General features: G+C 36.9%; 1 protein-coding gene across 4 annotated transcripts in view; it reads left to right on the plus strand.

Annotated features, from left to right (window-relative positions):
- The window catches only part of XPO1 (exportin 1), a 38,575-nt gene that overhangs the window by 13,428 nt on the left and 3,839 nt on the right, over nucleotides 1-21,308 (plus strand). For all 4 annotated transcript variants that reach the window (XM_040550517.1, XM_040550516.1, XM_040550518.1 and 1 more), the window contains 16 exons: nucleotides 6,129-6,190; nucleotides 6,268-6,312; nucleotides 6,401-6,582; nucleotides 7,045-7,093; nucleotides 7,185-7,304; nucleotides 7,398-7,526; nucleotides 10,653-10,811; nucleotides 13,316-13,513; nucleotides 14,326-14,464; nucleotides 15,644-15,825; nucleotides 16,660-16,816; nucleotides 16,928-17,091; nucleotides 17,884-18,018; nucleotides 18,582-18,765; nucleotides 20,229-20,335; nucleotides 20,736-20,930. In XM_040550517.1, the coding sequence (XP_040406451.1) occupies nucleotides 6,129-6,190; nucleotides 6,268-6,312; nucleotides 6,401-6,582; nucleotides 7,045-7,093; nucleotides 7,185-7,304; nucleotides 7,398-7,526; nucleotides 10,653-10,811; nucleotides 13,316-13,513; nucleotides 14,326-14,464; nucleotides 15,644-15,825; nucleotides 16,660-16,816; nucleotides 16,928-17,091; nucleotides 17,884-18,018; nucleotides 18,582-18,765; nucleotides 20,229-20,335; nucleotides 20,736-20,930 (2,207 nt within the window). The remainder of the gene's footprint in view (nucleotides 1-6,128; nucleotides 6,191-6,267; nucleotides 6,313-6,400; nucleotides 6,583-7,044; nucleotides 7,094-7,184; nucleotides 7,305-7,397; nucleotides 7,527-10,652; nucleotides 10,812-13,315; nucleotides 13,514-14,325; nucleotides 14,465-15,643; nucleotides 15,826-16,659; nucleotides 16,817-16,927; nucleotides 17,092-17,883; nucleotides 18,019-18,581; nucleotides 18,766-20,228; nucleotides 20,336-20,735; nucleotides 20,931-21,308) is intronic.

Genomic DNA, 21,308 nt, shown 5'->3' on the forward strand with positions numbered 1-21,308 from the left:
GAGCACTTCATTTCAGAGTTTCGAAGTTCTCAAAGATTTTGACTGTTGGAGCAGGGCAGGAAGGCAGTAAGGAGTCAGTGGTTTTGAATTAGTTACAAACTCAGCTTACCTAATGTCTGCTGGAGGAAGAAGCTATAGTTGAATAGGAGGAGTAAGAGGTAGACTTGCTTGGTAGTTTGGGGCTGGACAAATGCCAAATAGAGAATATAATTCAATAATCACAAGTTGTAAAGATACTCAATGCATACAATAGATGATAATTGGTGGTGGTATGATGAGGATGCTGGCTGCGCTTTGGCACCTGCTATCCCATTTGTTCTTCAGGTGCCAAAGTACTGGCTTTACATGACTTCAGTGAATTCTGGAGGTGATATATTTGAGTTGGTGTTTTGTACTTGGTGTTTTGCTGTCTGCAGTCAAGGTAATATTGTTTGACTAGCTGCCCTCTGAGAAGATGGCAACATTAGATATACTATATATAGTGTGTGTATATATACACTACACTATATATACGCTATATATACTAGATACGGTACAACGCAAAAAAAAAATTACTGTTGAAAGTTCTGCAATCATTCAATCATAATTTTAGGAATTCTGTTCTTATTTTGCCTGATTTTTGCACTTCTGAAGATGGCAGAGGAAAAGATTATCCTTCATCCTAACAAATGCGTATCTTTAGTTCAACCTTTCAAAACATTTGTACTTGTACAGAGCCAAACTGAAATTGTGAAATTGACTTAATTTAGGGGAAATGAATCAGATGGCTTTTACTTGTCTGGTTTCTCCAGTGCATCGATAGAAGAGAAGCCAAGTGTGTACCATGGCATTTGATCCGTCTCGGCCTCAATAGTAAAACTATTGGGGAGAAAAAAAGATAAAAGTAGCAGTAAACCTATCCTGATGTTTCATTTCTGGTCTGTGGCCATAGTTGCCACTGGCTGGTAAAGATTGATGCTGGCTGGTACAAGAGAAGTTGCTCCTAAACTCATTCCAGTGGTTTAATTACCTGGGAGCTGAGAAGACTGGTTACATTGAGGCTTCTGACTCCAATATTCCCTATTGTTGGCAGGAATTTCTTATTTAAAGTGTAACTACTAAAATATGGGTTCAGGGAGCAGAAACTTAATATAACAAAGTAAAGCTTAGTAGCAAAGCTCTTCATACATGTTATAAGTCAGTTGATCTCTGATTATGTCTTTATAAAACTTAGTATGCTTGATTTGTGTAACAATCATAGCTGATGAACCTTACTTGCCTTATGAAGGAACTAAATCAATTTATTAGAAAATACTGTTTTTCCCTTGTAGCAATAGCGGTGTTTAACAATTGAAGTCAAGAGTAGATCTAACTTGAGCATCAGTGAAATAAAAAGTTACTGAAGCAACCTGTCTGAAGGTTCTTGGAGAAATAAACTAATGTTATAATTATGGAGCCTGAGCCATAACCTTTCTTCTCAGATTTTTGTAGCTGTACTTGAAGTTGTACATCAGAATGTCTTGTTGGGTCTTGAGGCTAACCAGGGTGTATTGCTTCTGACTGTGTTGGGAGGTTTTAGCTTCCAGCCTAGAATTCCAAATGCAAGAAGGGAAATGGGCTTTCTTCAGAAGATGTGTTCTTTGTACATGAACCTCAATTCCTAAATTTACTCTTATTTTTAAATAGCTTTTAGCTTTGAGCTCTTCTAGCCCTGTTGCCTTTTAACTTGTAAAAAGTTACTGTATTCCTCAGGTGTTATTGATTTTTTTTTTTTTTTTAAGATTGAGAATTGTAAGCATTTCTGGAGAGTTCATCTTGTGTGTATGCAAATGATGTGGTGTGTGGTTTTCCTTCAAACCTTATTGAGGCTGCTTAAGTACAAGAAAGCTAGGCATATTCCAGAACACCTGATAAGGTGGTGAACATGCTTATTTCTGGATCATTTTACTATCATTCTACAGAAAAAAAAATCAGTTTGAGGTGATACTACGTTGTTTTAAACACCAGTACTCTGTAAAGTTGGTTGTTTAATAATGCTTTCAAAGGATGTCATTTGGGCAAAGTGCTATGGTCTTGATAGGATTTTCTTTCAATGTGAAAACCTGCCTAGAAATAAAAGCTTCTTGGTCTTACAGTTTGGAGATATGTTTCATTAATCCTGCAATGTGAAATGTAATTTTGTTCCTGTGAACAGAGAGAGCTTGTCTGGAGTGTTTTGAGTTGGCATGGATAAGCACTTCCTCATTATGAAACCTGAATTGCTTGTACAACTTTTCTCATTTTCAAATGGAGGAAAAAAAAAAAAAAACCACTACTGAAGTGTTCAGAGAGATGCAGTTTTGTGGCTTGTAGGAAGGTCCTGGAGTTAAGTACAAGGCTTTTGATGCAGTGGAAACTGATGTAGAAGAGATTTTTCAGTGGAGAGATTAGATACCTTAATGGAAATTTCTGGCATACTTAAAAAGAGATGTTTTTTGATTGTGTCTGTAATGAAGGGGGAGTTATATACATGGCACTTCTGGGGGGGGTGGGGAATGGGCAAGATCTATCCTTTGTGCCTTTTTAAAGAATTTTAATCACTTTTTTTAATACTTGTACTGAAAAAGCAAATAGTAGTGAACCCAAACAATCCATACCTATTTCACTTCAGAAAGTGTTGCAATTGCCCCTATGCCTGTACCTCTGTAGAAAATCAACTTCCGTGTAAGGACTACATGTAATGTTCATCCAGAAGCTTTGTGAAAGGCCTTCAATCAGAGGAGTACGGTTGCAGTGTTCTGTCAATGTCCTTGCTCTGTCCTCCTTTTGTACATTGCTTACCAGATAATTCTAACAGCAGTGTTAGTCCAGGCCTTCTGACAGCACCCTGGTGTCCAGTCTGCCAGTTAACTGGAACGTGGTCTGATGTTGGAGCTAGGCTGATTGTCTAGTTGTCTGCTGTGGGATACAGCTGAGGAGGAACCCCGACTTTGAGCAAGTACTGGTGCTTCTCTGGCCCTTCAGTGAGTGGGGTTTGGGGAGCTAAGCTGGTGCTAAGATAGCTCAGTTTCAACATTGTTTTGAAACTTCATTGATAGTTTTCTACTAGCTGAGCCTACAAACCAGTCCATGAGCAGGAGCTCCGTCTGCTGGTGCCTTCCCAGTGATGGTGGTGGAATGCAGAACAGGGACCTCCCCTTGGTCCAGGTTGTCATGAGATGAGCGTAGTCGTTATGTCGAATGGTCCTTGAAGAATGTTAAGGGAGGGGTCTGGACTTGGCCATTGTTCATGCCATCTTCAGGCCTTGTTAAGGGGCTGCTGTGATCGAAACGGATTTTCTAGGTTTGTGTGGCTTGTACATGTCCAGCACCTGCCTATTTAAAGTAATACTTTCCTTAGGTCCTCAAAACACATTGGTTTTAGCAAATATAAGGGACTGTTACCCTCAGTTTCTTGGACTTGTTCCACTGAAAAGCATCAGCAAGCATATGTGTTTTTTTCTGTCATGGTATAAAGATAAATACCTGTTTCTTCTACTCAGAATTATTTCATCTTTCCTATGGAATGATCATAAAAACCTGAGCTATTAAATATAGAGCAGAAACTATAGTACTTTTTTCTTTGCAGAAAAAGGGTAATTATGTAGAAAATGCAACTTATGCCAAAAAAAGCATTAGAGAATTGGATGACTGCTATGTTTGAGGGATTAAGAATACAACTGTTCCCTGGATGGAAGACCTTAGAAGCTTGCAGCATGACATTTGAAAACTAGTGAGCTGTTCAGGTTGTCTGAGCTGCGGTCACCGTTTTTTTTTTTTCAATGGAGAGGTTTTGGAGCTGAGCAACTGTTTCCATTTGCAGATGATCTCACAACCAGATCAACAGTAGCATGGCATTCAAGTTGCAACTGAACAGCGTAATTCTATCAATACAGCAAGATAGAAAATAGACAGCTTTGGAGTAAGAACAGTGTTCTTAAGAACAACATTCGCTTTCTAGTTCTGTTTTTAGAATGAAAGGAGTTGCAGCAATAGTCTTCCCTCAGTGGTTTGGCAGACAGTTAAAATAGTTTAGCTTCTGGCACTGCAAGCCTCTTTCCATACTATTTTGGGGGCTTTAACATCTCACTTATGAATTACTGTAATGCTTCATCAAACTGTGGTATGTTTTTTTTCTAAAAAGGCCTCGATTGTTAGATCAGGGCCATGATGTCAGACCAAGTCCAGTGCTTGGTAATACCTCTTAATCCAGTGGTTGACAGTGATACGTTTTGTTAATGAGCATGCTTCTAGAGTAGCGTGGGTTGATCCCAGCTGATAATGATGAAAACTTCAATTTGTAGTTGGAATGACCTGTGGGACAGCTACTGTGTACTATGCATCTAATAGCTTAAAGTCTAGACCTAGTACTTCCAAATTTCAGGAGAATGCAATTAAAAAAAAACTGAGTGAGCTGTTCCTTTTGCTCAGGCCAGAAATGCAAAAAAGACTAATTTTGGCCAAGTAAGTCCTAAAAATGTTTCATAATTTAGCGTAGTGGCTGGGGGAAAAAGAAATGTCTTGAATATAAGGCCTTTATTTTGGTTAAATGACAACTTTATTTAGAAAAAACACACTTCTAAGTATGCATTTTGTCTGTATGCGTCAGTTGACTGTCTTGCTGAAGAAATGATTAAAACCAGATTTTGGCTCTGTTAAGCTTAATAGTAAAATATATACATGCTCTAAAACTTTTTCCTGTGGCAAGAAAATTCTTGCCTGGTTTGAAATGTTTAATCCCTGATACGTTCAGTTTGATCATTGTGTCAAAGCTATAATGAAGTAGAACCATTAGTAATGCTCATGTGGTTCATGACTCTAGATCCTCTGTGCAAGCCTTTTCTCGAAGTTGGATGCTTTTGTAGAGAATGGGTTTTGATGTGTATATTGTGATGAAAAGTCACTTGGAAAGCCATTGTTCCCGTGTCTTCAGTGCTTGATAGGTTAGTGGTGGGGAGGGAGTTGAGGATTAGGTGGTAAAATGGAACTGTAGGCAGTATAGGTTGCTATGGTCTTTTTTTTTTTTTGTGGTGGAGCTGAGAACTCAGGTTATTTTAAAACACTTTGTAGAAGTAATGCAATGAAACAAATGATACAAATGCAGGCTGTTCCCAGTTGACATAATCTTAAGCAAAAAAGACAAAAACAAACTCCAGTTTAGAAAGGGTTCTGTAATCCATAATAACCTTGTGCGATAAAAAGAACATGGTATTCCAGATGCAAATGCAGCAGGCTACAGTGGTGAATGCAATTCTAAGTATTATTCTTGCAAAGCTGTGCAGGCAAAACTTTGCCAAGCTGAGGCATGCTGTTCCACTGGTAGTGTGTTGTGTGTGAATTCCTGGTGTCAAAATGGATCACCTAAGTACCCTGGAGCATCTCAGAATCATTACATATTGTAGAGGTGATGTCCCAGAGATTTCGTGTAATTCTAGCCAAGTTGTTGAAACTGGAGTCATGCTTAGAAAGCTCTTTTTATTCTTGGAGTTTGTTTTATTAATAAAGTGTTAGTTGGAGATGCTGGTAAAAGGATTATTTTATTGTATTTTGTTTTGCCATTGGAAGCATTGGGCTAAAGCTGTAATAATATATTTGCCAACTTTGGAGTTGTTAGGTATTACCTGAAAGTGGTAATGGGGTAGAAATGCAGTTTGCTGAGGGAGCTCTACAACAGCACTTGTAAGAACTTATCGCAACACGTGTTGTGACTGGACATTGCTGAATGCCATCTTTCTGTCTTCAGCCTAATGCAGTGTTGTGCAGCGCTACCGATGCAGGGTTCGTTACAATGTCTTGCAGCCTTTAGGAAGCTGATAGGTTGATGTGGTGTAAATTACTACACTTACAAATTCAGGAATTTACTCTAGTCCTTAGTCTGATTTTCTTTTATGTCAAAATAGCTTAATCTGTAAACCATTTTGTACATCTGAAATTCTCTTGCAGAATTGATACAAAGGTGAGTTTTTGCTATATAGCACGCAAGTCAAGAGCCATGCACACTTATGCATGCATATTTGTTCCATAAAGGTGCTTCTTTTTAAAGTTGAGAGAAGAATTTCAATTCAGAAGTATTTATTATTACATTAATGGCATCCAGAATAGGTGAAAATAAATTCTCAATTCTTCTGCAGGTATAAAAAAGTATGTTGTCGGCCTAATTATCAAGACCTCTTCTGATCCAACATGTGTAGAAGTAAGTGAAATATTTTCAGGGGAGCAAAAGGGAGCCAAATAATTTGCATAATCTAACTTCTCTTTTCTGTTCTACAGAAAGAGAAAGTGTACATTGGGAAACTGAATATGATTCTTGTTCAGGTAAGTTAGACTTCATGAAGTTTTAAATCTTGTCAAAAAGTATTTGCTTTTGCATAAGTACCTCATGTATGGGTGTTTCCCTTTTCAGATTCTGAAGCAGGAATGGCCAAAGCACTGGCCAACTTTTATAAGTGATATTGTGGGAGCAAGCAGGACTAGTGAAAGCCTTTGTCAGAACAATATGGTGATCCTTAAACTATTGAGCGAAGAAGTGTTTGATTTTTCCAGTGGCCAGATAACTCAAGTGAAAGCTAAGCATTTGAAAGACAGGCAAGTATATATATTTAGTTCCTCGTAAATAGTGTATACTTTGTGCCTGCTGCCAAATAGTTTTTCTTGCTGTGGGGTTTTCAGTAAACACCTACATCTGTCTAATTTTATTGCTGAGATTTGTAGAATATTGATTTTTCTTTTAAAGCAAGATCGTTGGGTGGTACCAAACTTCGTAAGTATATTTCTGCATTGTTGCAAGTAGCCTCTGTTGGCTGATGGTTATACCCTTCTAACAGAGATTTCAGTGTTTTCAAGACAGAATTTCTAGGCACAGATTTTGTACCACTTCAAAAATAGAAAGTGTTGTTCTCATCAAAACTTTTAAAAAGTCGGGTGGCTTGTGAATGCCTCCATGGATGTAAGCCTTCAGAACCTGTTCTGTAACCACAGACACTTTGATTAAAATAGATTGTTTATGGAATGTGGAAATGATTAATTTTTAACTTTTGTTTTTTATAGTATGTGCAATGAGTTCTCTCAGATATTTCAACTGTGTCAGTTTGTGATGGTAAGTATTATTTTTAATTTTTTAACCTTTCCTCCATTCAATCCCCTCTCCATCGTGCTGAGTAACACCAGACTTTAATGTGTTTTTACAGGAGAACTCCCAAAATGCTCCCTTAGTTCATGCAACATTGGAAACTTTGCTACGATTTCTGAACTGGATTCCTCTGGGATATATATTTGAGACCAAGTTAATCAGCACACTAATATACAAGGTATTTATGTAATTATTGATGGTTCTTTAATTCGAAAGTTATAAAACTTAGCGTGCAACGTTCTTGTAAAATGCTTTTTTCTTTTCTCAATAGTTCTTAAATGTTCCCATGTTTCGGAACGTCTCTTTGAAGTGCCTCACAGAGATTGCAGGTGTCAGTGTAAGCCAGTATGAAGAACAGTTTGTAACACTTTTTACCTTGACCATGATGCAGTTAAAACAGGTAAGGTTTTAGTAAATCTGTTTTCTTTTAACAAAATCAACTTCCGTAGAACCTAGTTCAATTTATAAATTCATATTCATTATAGAGATCTTGATAGGAGAAATGTTTCTCTTCATTGTGTCATTTAATAGTATTTTTTGCTTGATCAGGAGATGTTAAGTGTATTTTCTACAACTCTAGATTACAGCTGTATTTCTGCTGGACTGATTTATTTTGGTTAATTTAAGAGCTGCATTGGACACTTGGGTTGTCTGGTGAGGAAAGTTGAGAGAAATGCAGCAATCTTTGTTCTACATGGCACGCGAGGCCTAAACTGTCTTAACCTCTACAAGCTGCTGTTTTAGTGTTTGAAAGTGATGGAAGTTTGTCACATAAATCCATACTTCTAATTATATAACTTGGTAATTCTTCTCTGAGCAGTTCAGATTCAGGTACATGAGGTTGTAGCTTTCCTAGTTGTATTTGCACCTGATGTGGACAGTTACAAGTGGGGTGTTTTTTTTTTTTTGGGGGGGGGGTTAGGTTGAACTCCTGCATGGAAGTGTTAAATCATCCTTTGATCTTTTTAAGCATCATATAGGACAGATACTGTCTTTCTAATTTCTGTGAGAATGTTCATAGTGTTAAAATTATGGAGTCTTCTGAAGAGCATTCTGAATAGTGTTAAATGCAGTTATTTTTGAACAAGTTCCCTATAAACATGTCTACTGATTTGAAGGCAAATTAGCTTGCTCTGAGAATAATTCATACTAACGTATTATTTTGGGGATTAGTGGTATGTTTTATAGCTTAAATCATTTTGTCATAAAAATGCTCCCTTCGAGAGTGTGGCTTCACTTCAAATCTGAATGTTTGAACAACTTTGACTTCCAGTACTTTTATTCTGAAGATTACAATATTATGATATTACTGTACTTCCTCTTCAATGATGTTAAGTAGTATAGTTTTCTGTGTATCTGGTAAAGATAACTTATATGAAGGACTTATCTTTAAATTTCAGAGTGGCTTTGACTATACAGCTTACCCTTTCTGGAGGGTGAGAACTGTTATGAGGAGAGAAAGCTGTGAAATTTTGTGCTGTTCCATGTAAACAGTTTTTTACTGTGATGAAGTAGCTGTAAGATTTGCTAGAGGATACAAATGTTTTGTAATCCAGTACTCTTTCAGGTGCTTTTCTTGAGTAGCAAAGGTACCTGGCAGCTTTGTGTATTGACTTCACTTTCTATTAAAATGTTCTTAAATACTGCATGTGACAAATTATGTGGAATTTATGAAGAAATGCTGTATTGTCACTTCCAAACTCGAAGGAAAGTAAGGCCATTTTAAGAGCTACATTTAATATTATGAAACTCATGCCTCTCAGCAACAGATGTACTTAATTCTTCAAAGTAGAAATTGAACTGTTACTTTGTTAGTGATAACCAGGGACTATAAGTGTGTTGCCACAAGTAAATTGGTTTACTTCTGTTTTTCTGACATTGAAGTATAAAGATGAGTTTGTGATACAAATGAGCTAAAATGTGCTTGATGTGCATTTGGGTAAACGTGGTAGAACATGTTTCTTTGACCTCTTTTCCTTGATTTTGTCCAGTTCTTAATGTTCTGTTCAGAACCATGTTTCCCTATAACTTCTTCAACAAATTCTGTTCTCTGCATTCTAAGTTTTAAGTCTTAAAGGTGCAGGAGTTAATTCTGCTGCCAGTGTTGCATGCCTTGTTTCTTTTGGCCTATTTCTGTTCTGGAATACTGGTTAATGAGGGGAACCATGATTATTTTCACCATGTCATTAGCTACCCACAGATAAGTCTTCTAAGATGCAGGTAATTTTTGTCGGGAATATGACAGCAAGCTATAAGCAGACACTGGGCGCTAAAATTATCTTGTTTTCAGTTGTACCTTGCAAAAGGAGATTGTCCAAAGGTCAAAAATAGTTCTTACAGAAGGTACTCTGTCATGCTGGGGTCACATATAAGAGCATTTATCTTTCTGAATCTGGAGAATTAGCAATTTGGTGGGCTAGCTGCTACCACTAGTTGCTTCTGAAGCCAGCAGTTTATTAGCAAATAGTATTTATAATAGATGCTAGGCAGGTGAGGTGCTGCTGTTCGCTCAGCACACATTATTTAAGCTCAAGCAGATGCCAGAAATTTGTACTGAGCTCTACTTTTTGAGGATAGGGGAATAGAAGATGGTTCTTCACATTTGTCCGTCTTAATGGAAGATATTTTCATGCCAAAGCTTTTTTGAGTGCTTCTGAACAATTAGGTTGTCTATTTTTTAACTGTATTTTTCCTGTATTTATAGTGTTAGTCCATCTTTGAAGTGCTTTAGGAAAGGCATGTTGCTTTTCGTGTCGCATCTTTCCTGATCCCCCCACTAAAGACTTCAGCTGGAGCTATAGGTTTTTTATTTAGTTATAATTAGACTTAAAGGCAGATTTTTTTTATGCAGACACCCAAATTACATTTTGTTAAGTGTTTGAACACTGTCTTATTTATTTATTTTTAAGATGATGCTCTTGATTCTAAATGCAAATACCCATGGCCTAAGTTTTTTCCTTAAAAGAAAAGTTGAATGCCATGTTGGGTATTTAGCATGTTTTGCAACTTGCAGTTTTTTAGTGTAATTGTTGCATCTGAATTTGAAGCAAACTTGCATTTATTTGACCTGAGAGAATCAGAACACTGAAAATATTTTTTTACCTCTGAAGAGGCACACCAGATCTTGAATCTTTTCCAAATCTTACTTAGTAATTTGTAAATATTATGGGGGAGGTCTTTCATGTTGTTTTAATGTTATGACAATGAAATGTTACCAGGTATAGGTAACACCATTTTTTGGAATGGCATTGCCCAATGCCAGCTGAAAATGTCTTTGAATAGGGTAACACTACCCTTGTCTCTGCTCTTAAAAAGGGTAGGAAAAAAGTCTTTGTATATGTTCATGTTTTCATGCTACTGTCCATCTTGGAGACAAGTATGAAGTGAAGGAGCAGGAAGACATTTGGAAGAGGGCCCTATAAAAGGGGATGTTACGAAGGCTTTTTTTCCAAAACAGTGAAATAGTTGTTAATAAACAGTATTTCTACCTACAGGACATTATTGATCATGTCTGTCTCTTTATTAGATGCTTCCTTTAAATACCAATATCCGACTTGCATACTCAAATGGGAAAGATGATGAACAGAACTTCATTCAGAATCTCAGTTTGTTTCTCTGCACGTTCCTCAAGGAGCATGGTCAACTTATAGAAAAAAGATTAAATCTGAGGGAAACATTAATGGAGGTAAGTTGCGTAGTTTATCCAGTTTATAAATGTAGTGTGTTCTCATTCTCAAAGGATGTGATGGTATAATCTCTCGATTCCTTTGGGAGGAAAAAAAAGCATTTTTTATAATTAGTAAATCACATTAATACAGGAAAGCTTTCAAAAATTTTTCCCAGTGTGCTTCAATGGCGTTTTAGTTTCAGTGATTCTATATTAGAAATAAAGCCTAAAAATCATAGGTTTTTCTTTCCTTCTTAATTGTTGCTCCTTGAAAGTGTAAATATGTCTTTAAAATAAGTTGAGAAATACAGTTTATTCTTTTTCCATGGGTCTTTACAGACGATATTTGTTTAGCACACATATACAGATAGTTGTTGCTACGACTTTTGACAACTTGTGTGTGAAGTAACACGCTTTCTCTTCGTTCAACATCCAAACTTGTTTTCTAGGGCACAGCACATGCTGTAGTTCAGCTCTCCTGTCTTGGTGTAGCTTCTTACCTAATTTGCCACTTTCCAAAGTTTGACTGAAATGCTTAGAATGTTGTCCTTGAGGATTATATTCAGTTCCTGTGCAATAAGCATGACTGTTATACATTGCCTTCAGTGCCAGAGCTCTAGCAAATTGCTACTTACTGAGCATACTTTATTATAGCGTTACAGGTCTTGGCAGAGGACCTATGATCCGTGATTATCAACTATCTTACAGCAATTGCTGAGAATAAGACTTACAGTTGTCCTTCCTTTCTGCTTTTCTGCCTTTCCTTTCTTTGTTTTTTTTTTTTAACTGTGAATAAAAGATTTGCTGAGGATGAGTTGTTCTGTGGTGACTTTTTTGCTAGCTCCCTCCCACTGCTGAGCTCCAAGGGGATGAAACTGGCTCCATAGCCCCTTGAAGCACCACTTCCAGTGTCCCAGAATCAAGCCTTCTGCAGGTATGGAGGCATAGGGTGAGGAACTGCCCTGACACAGATGTTGAAAAACAAAACCACAGTTTAATCCTAGAGACCAGGTGTCATTGGGCGGGTCCATCTTTTGCAGGTGCACTACTTCTAATCCATCTGAATTCTAGTCCGTCGTCCATCTATAGTATTCTCAATACATTTCTCCTCCAGATAGTTCTCTACCAAAAAAAAAAAAGTTTATTCATAAGTTCATTTAGGAAATAAACTAAAAGAGAATTCTTAGTCCATTAAGGGAAAAAAAAAATAAATTCGGTTCCTGAATAATAGCTTAACTCAAACTTGGTAAGCTTTCACAAAATAACTGTCAGTCAGGGACCGCTGCTCAAGTTTTGGCCTATGTTGAGGCTCTATTAAGAAGATGGTGTAAACAGCTGAAGTTGTTGCATGTCCTGTGGTAGTGTTTGTAAGTTGTAGTGCAGTTTTTATATCTTGTCACCTGTCCTGTTCAGTGTGACCACGTTAAAATGTTCAACATCTTCGAAATAGACATCTACAAAACTCAGTTCTGAATGAGTTTGTGTCTTCTGTAGGATGTTAAAATGTTACACCAAAATTCTTAGGGTGGCTTAAAATTGTTGCAAATTTCACTGTTGTAACCCACACTGTAACAGAACATAGTGAAAAAACTTTTTAAAGTAGTCTGTGTAATCCTAACCTATTTACTCTTGCACTGTGGAAGTAGCTGACCACCTGTGAAATTGTTCCACAGATTCATTGGAGCCTTGTAGATTAGTGAAGGAAGCTAGATATTCAAAGTGAAATTGCCAAGAGAAATTGATCTGTATAGGGCCAATGTAAGGTGGTTTTGAGTCCCTCTTTTGACATAATCCGATTCAACATCTTTATCTACTATTACTGTCTAAAGTGCCTTGAGTTGCTGTAGTATCTGAGCTTTGAAAATGTATTCAGGTTTCATTGCTTCATTCTGTTTTGTTCACTGGTGGGCTATTGGTTTGTGTTTTTCACCAGGGATTTAAAAATAAGCTGGGTTAAAAATGTTGGCGTATGTAGCTGGTATCTCTTTCAGAACAGCATCCTTTTCAGTCTGCCTGGTGGCTGTTTTGTCAGTGAAGTAGAAAATGTTCTGGTAGATGTCTAGAATGCAAATGCAAAAGTGTGGCTTTGAAGGTTGTCTTCAGAATATAAGGATCTCCAGAATAAAGTAGCAGTAACAGTCTTGAGAGTAGCAGTTCTTGAAACTAGCAGTTGAGGGGTTTTTGAGGGCCTAAAACAAAAGGTCTTGCAGAAGCGCAGAGGGCATGATTTTGATAATACAGAAATGGGCTGATTTGCCTATTGCATTTTTTAGACATCTAGGCTATTTTAGGTTTAAGAATTGATGTATGCTTTCCAAATAACAGCAATTGACATGGCACTTTTTTTGAGTTCTCCTGGTTGTTACTTGGACTCGTAAGTAGTGTCACTTATGTGTAAATGCACCTTGTTCTAAAATTTTACACTAATTCAGCGTTTGGATAATTGAATTTGGAGCAACATGGTTTTAATATGATTCTATGTTCAGAAATAATAATTAGATGTTTGAAACATGCTCTTCTAGGCTCTTCATTATATGTTATTGGTATCAGAAGTTGAAGAAACTGAAATTTTCAAGATTTGTCTTGAATATTGGAATCATTTAGCTGCTGAGCTCTACAGAGAAAGTCCGTTTTCAACATCTGCTTCTCCATTGCTTTCGGGAAGTCAACACTTCGATGTTCCTCCAAGGAGACAGCTTTATTTGCCTGTATTATCCAAGGTAATCTTTGCTTAAGTAAAGATACTGTAAAGGTTTAGATACTGTTCCTAAATTTAGAAACTTCACTTTATGTAAGGAATGACTTCAGAAAACTTGTTGTTAGTTGATTCAACTCCAGTTATTTAACATGGTGCAATTGCCAAAATTACTTTAGGATGATACCAGTAGATGACTGGAGTATTAATACAGTGTTAATTTTCTTTAGATACTGTGTATAAACGTAAGACTAATTAATAAAAGAAAAGGAGAAAAAGAATTTATTTAATGACTAACCCTGTTTTCTTCCATGAAAGCACTACAAGAACTTCCTTTTTAAACTTGTAATAGACCTGCTATATAGAGTTTGTGTAGTAGGTTTACTAGATCCTACTGACAGTTTCTGTAATTACTGGTTTCCAGCATGGATCTTGGTGCAGCTGAGATTTCTCAACTAAGTAAATTTGTCTTAGTATTAAAAAACAGATTTTTTTATGATTCAGTTGCATAAGAGCTAAAGTGAAAATTATTAAAGTCTTGAGTGTTGGAGTTGGAGGAAAAAATGTTTGTATTTAAAAGGTGCCTAATGCTACGTACACCTTTTGAAGTTCTAGAAGGTATGGTACTCCTAAAAAAAAACCAAACCAAAACAAAAAAAACCTCTTGTGCCTGCTGATTTCCCTCTCTACACGAACTATTCTTAATGGCTTTTTAGTTAGCATTAGAATATTTCCTTCCAAGTTGCTGGTATGTGAGCTGACCTCATGAAGTGCTGGTTATAGCCTTTATTTTCATGCTACAGTGCAATTCAATTTAAACTGTTTTCTAACATGCAGGTTCGATTGCTAATGGTTAGCCGTATGGCTAAACCTGAAGAAGTGCTAGTTGTGGAAAATGATCAGGGGGAAGTAGTACGAGAATTCATGAAGGATACAGATTCCATAAACTTGTATAAAAATATGAGAGAAACATTGGGTAAGTGCACTAGCTGGTGTTCTTGTTCTGTAAGTCCGTGGAGCTGCACCAGCAGCGTGTATGTGTCAGATTGATAGCTCAGGTAGATCTGAATTACATGGGGAGAAAAAGGATCATCAGTGAATAGTAGTACATACACAAATTGGAATGGCAGGAGGCAGCATTGGTCTGAGGCTTTCAGTTTTGAGCATGTAGTGCTCCTGTATGACTTCAGTAAGCAGTACTATACTACCCAATTTTTGTTACTTGCCTTTTGCCATTGGAAAACCTTTGTTTCTTTGCCAAAATATGTCAGATCCAATGAAGCATGCGTGTGCTTCTTGCATTTATGCACGCATACATTCCCTTTATCTTTTGAAGTCTCATGCTCAACTGTTGACCTTGTTAGTAGTGAATCAGTAGTCTCTATGTATTGTAGAGAACTTAGGGGTGTATGTTTCTTTTAATTGTATTAGAATTGCTACTGCATGTCCTCATCCTTAATCATATTTCCAGATACAGGTTGATATTTACAGGTTTAGTTAGTGTTTGATTTCTGGTGTTAATTATTGGTTACAGTGTATTAATCTTAATGGAAGATTCACTTTTAAAAAAGCAAGAGCACAGAGAAACCTGCATTCTAAGGCACTGTAAAAATCTGTTGTTGAATCTGGCCTTAAACTGCTCTTGATTTCTGGGGATTTAGAATTTTATATTAGAGAGCTGATGCAAGTGTCCGAGTTGTGATACCTGAATCTTCCCATCCAGACTTGTTCAGGAGTACCATCTCCATTTTAATGGCAGATTTAATGATACTGAAATGACACAGAGGAAAATTGACTGACTAATTAACGCAGTATAATGTCCCCAGTAGCTAGCCAGTCCCACATTTTCTATAGCCCATGAGTATGAATGCCTTTTGTTAATAATTTAACTTAGTAACTTTACTGATCTGATTGGTACACGAGACCTTAGTTAACATAAATTTTTGTATTGTTTGCATACCTTCTTTAAATAGGGTTTTAAAAAAATTCGGGTTTAGAGTTCTAGTTCGTTCTGTCATAAGCTCACAAAAGAAGCATTACACTTAACTAACATTTTCATTGTCTTTTTCTTAGAACAGAACACAGTTTTGTCTATAGAGATGTGATTTGGCTTGTTGCTTGAAAATGTGCCTGCTTAATGTTAATTGTCTTTCAGTGTACCTTACGCATCTGGATTATGCAGACACGGAACGAATAATGACTGAAAAACTTCACAATCAAGTGAACGGGACAGAATGGTCGTGGAAAAATTTGAATACCCTATGTTGGGCTATAGGTTCAATCAGTGGAGCAATGCATGAAGAAGATGAAAAAAGATTCCTTGTTACAGTAATTAAGGTATCATGGTGCAGAACTAATAGTGTTGTCACACTTTATTTCTTGAGCATAAACTACATTTGAAAAGATACTGTTTTAACATTTTAGTAAGCTACCATGTATAGCAAACAAGTTAATTAGAATAATTTAATGGGAAATGTCATATCCCGAATTTAAGGCTGATAATTTTTTCAGTCATGAACAAAGCATTAATCCAAATAACCTTTTTCCCTGTGAAAATTGGAGGGAGAAGATTTTATTTTCATGAAATCTTCGGTATCTCCAAAGCAAAACGTAAGGAAAAGGATTAATAATGAAACGAGTGGCAAAATAACCCACATTATTTTTGACCAATAAGAACCCTCCTTTTCTGTTGCTTTTTTGACACTCCTTGATCAAAGTGAATTCTGGGTAAATATGTGCACGAGAAGAGTGCAGGAAGAAAATGTTCTCTATAGGACTACCTTGCCTCACTCTTAACATGTCATACAAATTTATACAGAGGATTTAGTTTCCTCTGTTTGAAGCGTGGCATCTATATCTTTGTTAATATCAGCTGGCTGGCCAGTATCGAACACTGAGGGTTGCTGAAGTCTACCCTGCAGAAATTATCAGTTACATCTAAAATATGGATTTCATGGCTGAAAACATGGTGTTCCTGATTTAGTTAAAACTTAAATAATAGCTCCAGTTGTAAACTATTTTTTTTAATTATTTGGGCTTTCAACTTGGTAATGGAAACTACTTTCCTGTATCTTTATTACAGCGCATTTCAGCCTTTTATACTTCTTCTGTAGTGCTTTTAATTGAACTGGACAAACCTGGGGAGGAAACTAATAATATGTTATATTGTAGGATCTCCTGGGACTCTGTGAACAAAAGCGAGGAAAAGACAATAAAGCCATTATCGCATCAAATATAATGTACATAGTAGGTCAATACCCACGGTTTTTGAGGGCTCACTGGAAATTTTTGAAGACAGTAGTCAACAAGCTATTTGAATTTATGCATGGTAATTATCTTTTTAATTTGCTCTTAACTTTTTAAAAAGAAAAAGTTGATGCTCATACATATGCATGTCTGGGGAAAAATACTAAACAGTAATTGACTTGACTTAATTTAGAAACCCACGATGGCGTCCAGGATATGGCTTGTGATACCTTCATAAAAATAGCACAAAAATGCCGCCGACATTTTGTTCAGGTTCAGGTGGGAGAGGTCATGCCATTTATTGATGAAATCTTGAACAATATTAATACAATCATCTGTGACCTTCAGCCACAACAGGTATGTTGAATTCAGGAGTGTGGGTAAATTTCTAAAGCCCAATAAAAATTTACTCAAGACTGAAATCTAGGAATGGTTTTCCAGACTTGAACTGTATTGCTTATTTTTTTCGTTACTGACAGTGCTATGGTATGAAGAGCACATTTGGTTTGCATTATTAAGATCTTAATTAGGTTTCTTGTAAGGAGAATTAAAGTGTTTAGTTAAAATCTTGTTTTCTAGAATGTTTTTACAAGTGAATAACATGCTGAATCTAACTTGGAGGTTCTGATTTGGGAAAGAAGAGTATCTGACTATAATACACGGGTCTTGTATGTGCAGGAGTAAGGGGGTACTTCTAGGGAGGATGCACTCCTCTAAGAGAGCATAGTGCACACATGATGTAGATTGATGTATTTCAATATACTGAAGCCTTCGGTAGAGTAGGTATTAAGTTTGAGCTTGCACATAAATATTATCTTGCTCTTAAGTTAGCCCAACGTTCTGTAAAAGAAAGAAATGGAGATGTATCCTGAGAGTTAAAGGCATATGCCTGAGCTTCCTCACTTCAGGATATGGTGGCAAAATGAAGGAAGACTGCAGGATGTACGTAGCGACATTTGAAGAGAAGGGAATGGAGCTTTGCTTTAAATGTGATGAGAGTAAGAAAAGAAGAGAGGTCCTGTAAACTCAAGTGGGAAGAAGGTGTTTAGACAGTAGAAATCCATTTTCAGTCTCTGTTACGTGCTAGTTGAGAACAATATAAACTTTTCCGTATTCTTTTAACCTTCCTCTTTGACTTTTTCCAATCAGGTGCATACGTTCTATGAAGCAGTAGGATACATGATTGGGGCACAGACAGACCAGACTGTACAGGAACATCTGATAGAAAAATACATGTTGCTCCCTAATCAAGTATGGGACAGCATAATTCAACAGGCAACAAAAGTAAGCCCATAATTTTTAAGTGCATTCTGTGTTGAGGTAAAGAAAACTTGCTATTTTTTTTCCCTGCTATTAGGTTATACATAGCTGCGGTGGACTTCTATAAAGCAGTGGTTGTGACATGATAGTAAAAGTGTTGTTTGGAGAGAGGAGGGTTAAATGACAGAATACTGAATTAAATCTGATTTAAAGGACAATTTTTTATTACTTTACAGAACATGCTGCTTTGCATGTTCTGTAAAGGAGAAGGAGGATTCTGAGGAGAAGGGAATTCTGTGCAAATGATTACTTGTCATCAGAAAAATAGCTTTTTTTTTTTCGAGACTCCCCTTTGCCTGGGCCACAAGTTCAACTGAATAAAACTTCAGTTGAAGTTTTTATCCCAGTTCTCTATGTGAGGGGGTGGCAAGTGCCCTGAATTAAACAGCAGTACATATAATGTGTAAATTTCAGCAATATGTTCTTCAATACAGTGTAAGACAAGTTCTTTAAAGTGATAGTTGTTGCAGTAAAAGATAAAAGGCATTCTTACTCATTAAACAAAATGAACTCCAATTTTTTGACAGAATGTTGATATTCTGAAGGATCCTGAAACAGTTAAGCAGCTTGGTAGCATTCTGAAAACCAACGTAAGAGCGTGTAAAGCAGTTGGCCACCCCTTTGTGATTCAACTTGGAAGAATTTATTTAGATATGCTGAATGTGTACAAGTGCCTAAGTGAAAATATTTCTGCAGCTATTCAGGCTAATGGTAAGAAATTCTATATTGTTCTTGAAAATGGGACTGGCAATGCATGTAATCAGATTTCAAGTATGTTACAAGTAGGCTAATTTTACTGTGTGTTTTTAGTGTATGGGCAAGTGGAGAATGGCTGAAAGTGTGCTTGCTTAGATGATTTTTTTGTTGTTGTTGTTCACCGGATGCTTTATTCAAATAAAGAAGCTCTGTTTCTGGAGGGAGGAAGGCTATAAGCAAGAAAGCTTGTGAAAGATGCAAAGCACTGTAGGTGCTTGCTTAAAACTAATACCTGTCTTGCTGAGACAAGTTGTAGCATGCATTCTTCTAGCTTATTCTGATTTTTGAATATGAGGAAACTATCTTTGAGTTGAATCTCTTAATGTTGGCAGAGTTTTAGTCTGGTACTGTTACTAAATAGCTTTATTACAGAAATGAAGTATACAGAACTACAGTGAAGATGCCTCAAAGTCGTCATAAAGCAGACCAGTAATCACTGAGAAGGAATTGTCAATTACCTGACCAATTTTTGCTAGATAAGCTAGGGCCTATGGTGTCCAAGTAGAATGTGCTGCGACAATAGTTCTTGACAAGATTAAATGAGTCAGTTATTGGATTAGTCATCTGTGTTATGACCAATTTTCTTGCCCATGCAGATGACGCTAGATGGAAATGTGAATGTTAAGTAATATTTTGTAAGTGAGCAGCTGGTTGACCTTGAAGTAGCTTCTCAGAATTCGTAATAAAACTGGCTGTGAAATCAGTGTTTTGATTCTGCAGCTCTAATGGCCAGAACTTTTTTTTTTTTTTTTTAAGATTATGAAGCAGTTGGTAGGACTTCTAGTATGGACATGCTCCTAGAGCAGTAATTACTGCGATTGTGCTTGCCTCAGCGTATGTTTTCACAATTGCCTCTATTTTGCCCATGATTTCTCTGGTGCCAGAAGCAGTTCTACTCGTGTTTCCCTGGCTGCAGTCTTCCAGGGTTTCCCTTGGTTGTACTGTAATGGTTGTATGGCTTTGCACTCAGTTAGAACAGGTTTTACTGATGAGATTACATTGACTCAGTGTGAGAAACAACTAAGAATGAGGCTCCTTGTGTAAACGTAAGTCTGAAGGATTAGGTCTGTCTGGGGAGAAACGAGGAGCTTGCTTTAGAACACTGCGTATTGCCCCCATCACTTAATGAGAACCAGATGTAAGCTTGGTCCAGATAGTAAAATGAACGTGCAAGACTCTTTAAGTTGAAACGTTGTTTTGGATCTGTGCAAGTAGGGTATTGTCTGAAGCGCTTTTATAATGCTAAGTAGCAACTTGGACCTATGGAGCTGGAACAATGGGGAGGTAGCTCTTATCCACAGAATATGCGCAAGTCTTCATGGGTATAAAAATGAAGCATTCTGAGTTTATGGTATCAGTTGAAGTGAATCTGTTTGGTATACTTCATCCAGATTAAGTGAAGCTTTAAAACTTTTCAGGTGAAATGGTAACAAAGCAGCCTTTGATTAGAAGTATGAGGACTGTAAAAAGGGAAACTTTAAAACTGATTTCTGGCTGGGTGAGCAGGTCCAATGATCCTCAGATGGTAAGTAAATTTATTTTATACAAATAGCTCATAAGACAAAACCAGTAAGAACTCTGTCCTGCTGCTGACTAAAGAGCAGTCAGCACTGTTCCTGTTCACAAGAACTTGTTTCAGGAGGACTGTAAAATGAAGGATAAAGTGTGATCATATAGAAGTAGGCCTGAACTGTTTGAGAAGCTTCAGTTAATTTTAGCTGAGGGTGATCCTAAGGGGGGAGCAAGGTTTAAGAGAATCGTCTTGCAACCACTGCTGGATGGATACAGTGGGTGGGAAGTTTGTGTAACGTATTCCTTTGTTAGGAAAGGTATCTCTGTAACTAAACAATTAAGCTATAACCTGTTCACTTGAGACTTTGTGCAATAACTGCATTGTTATAACCATGGCTTGCTCTTTTATTTAGGTAGCTGAAAACTTTGTTCCTCCCTTGTTGGATGCAGTTCTCATTGACTACCAGAGAAATGTGCCGGCTGCTAGAGAACCTGAAGTACTTAGTACTATGGCTATCATTGTAAACAAGCTGGGTGGACACATTACTGCTGAAATACCTCAGATATTTGATGCTGTTTTTGAGTGCACATTAAATATGATAAATAAGGTATCTAAATTTAAATTTTGGATAAATCACGCTCCCTAGAAACTGAAGACAAAAAGTGGAGTTATTAGTTGTTTTTCTGTTCCAGGAACTTGGAACGTGATGCTTCTGGAAGCAGAAGTATACTTAGTGTAGGGCTAACTACTAAAATTAATAAAATTTTAACATTTATGAATATAAGTATTGATCAGCTCTTGGAGTGTTTCCTCACTGAATACCAAAGCTGATGCAAACTGTAGCATGAAAATTGCAATATGTACTTGCATAATACTCGAGCGCTACCAGCCACTTTGCAATAGGGTGGAACCAGAAATTGTACCCCTGTAGTAACAGAGGTTCTTAACAAGTGTTGAGACCATCTGTCTTAAATCTGCGCAGCGA

Source organism: Cygnus olor, chromosome 3 (assembly GCF_009769625.2).
Source record: "Cygnus olor isolate bCygOlo1 chromosome 3, bCygOlo1.pri.v2, whole genome shotgun sequence".
NCBI classification, from domain to species: Eukaryota; Metazoa; Chordata; class Aves; order Anseriformes; family Anatidae; genus Cygnus; species Cygnus olor.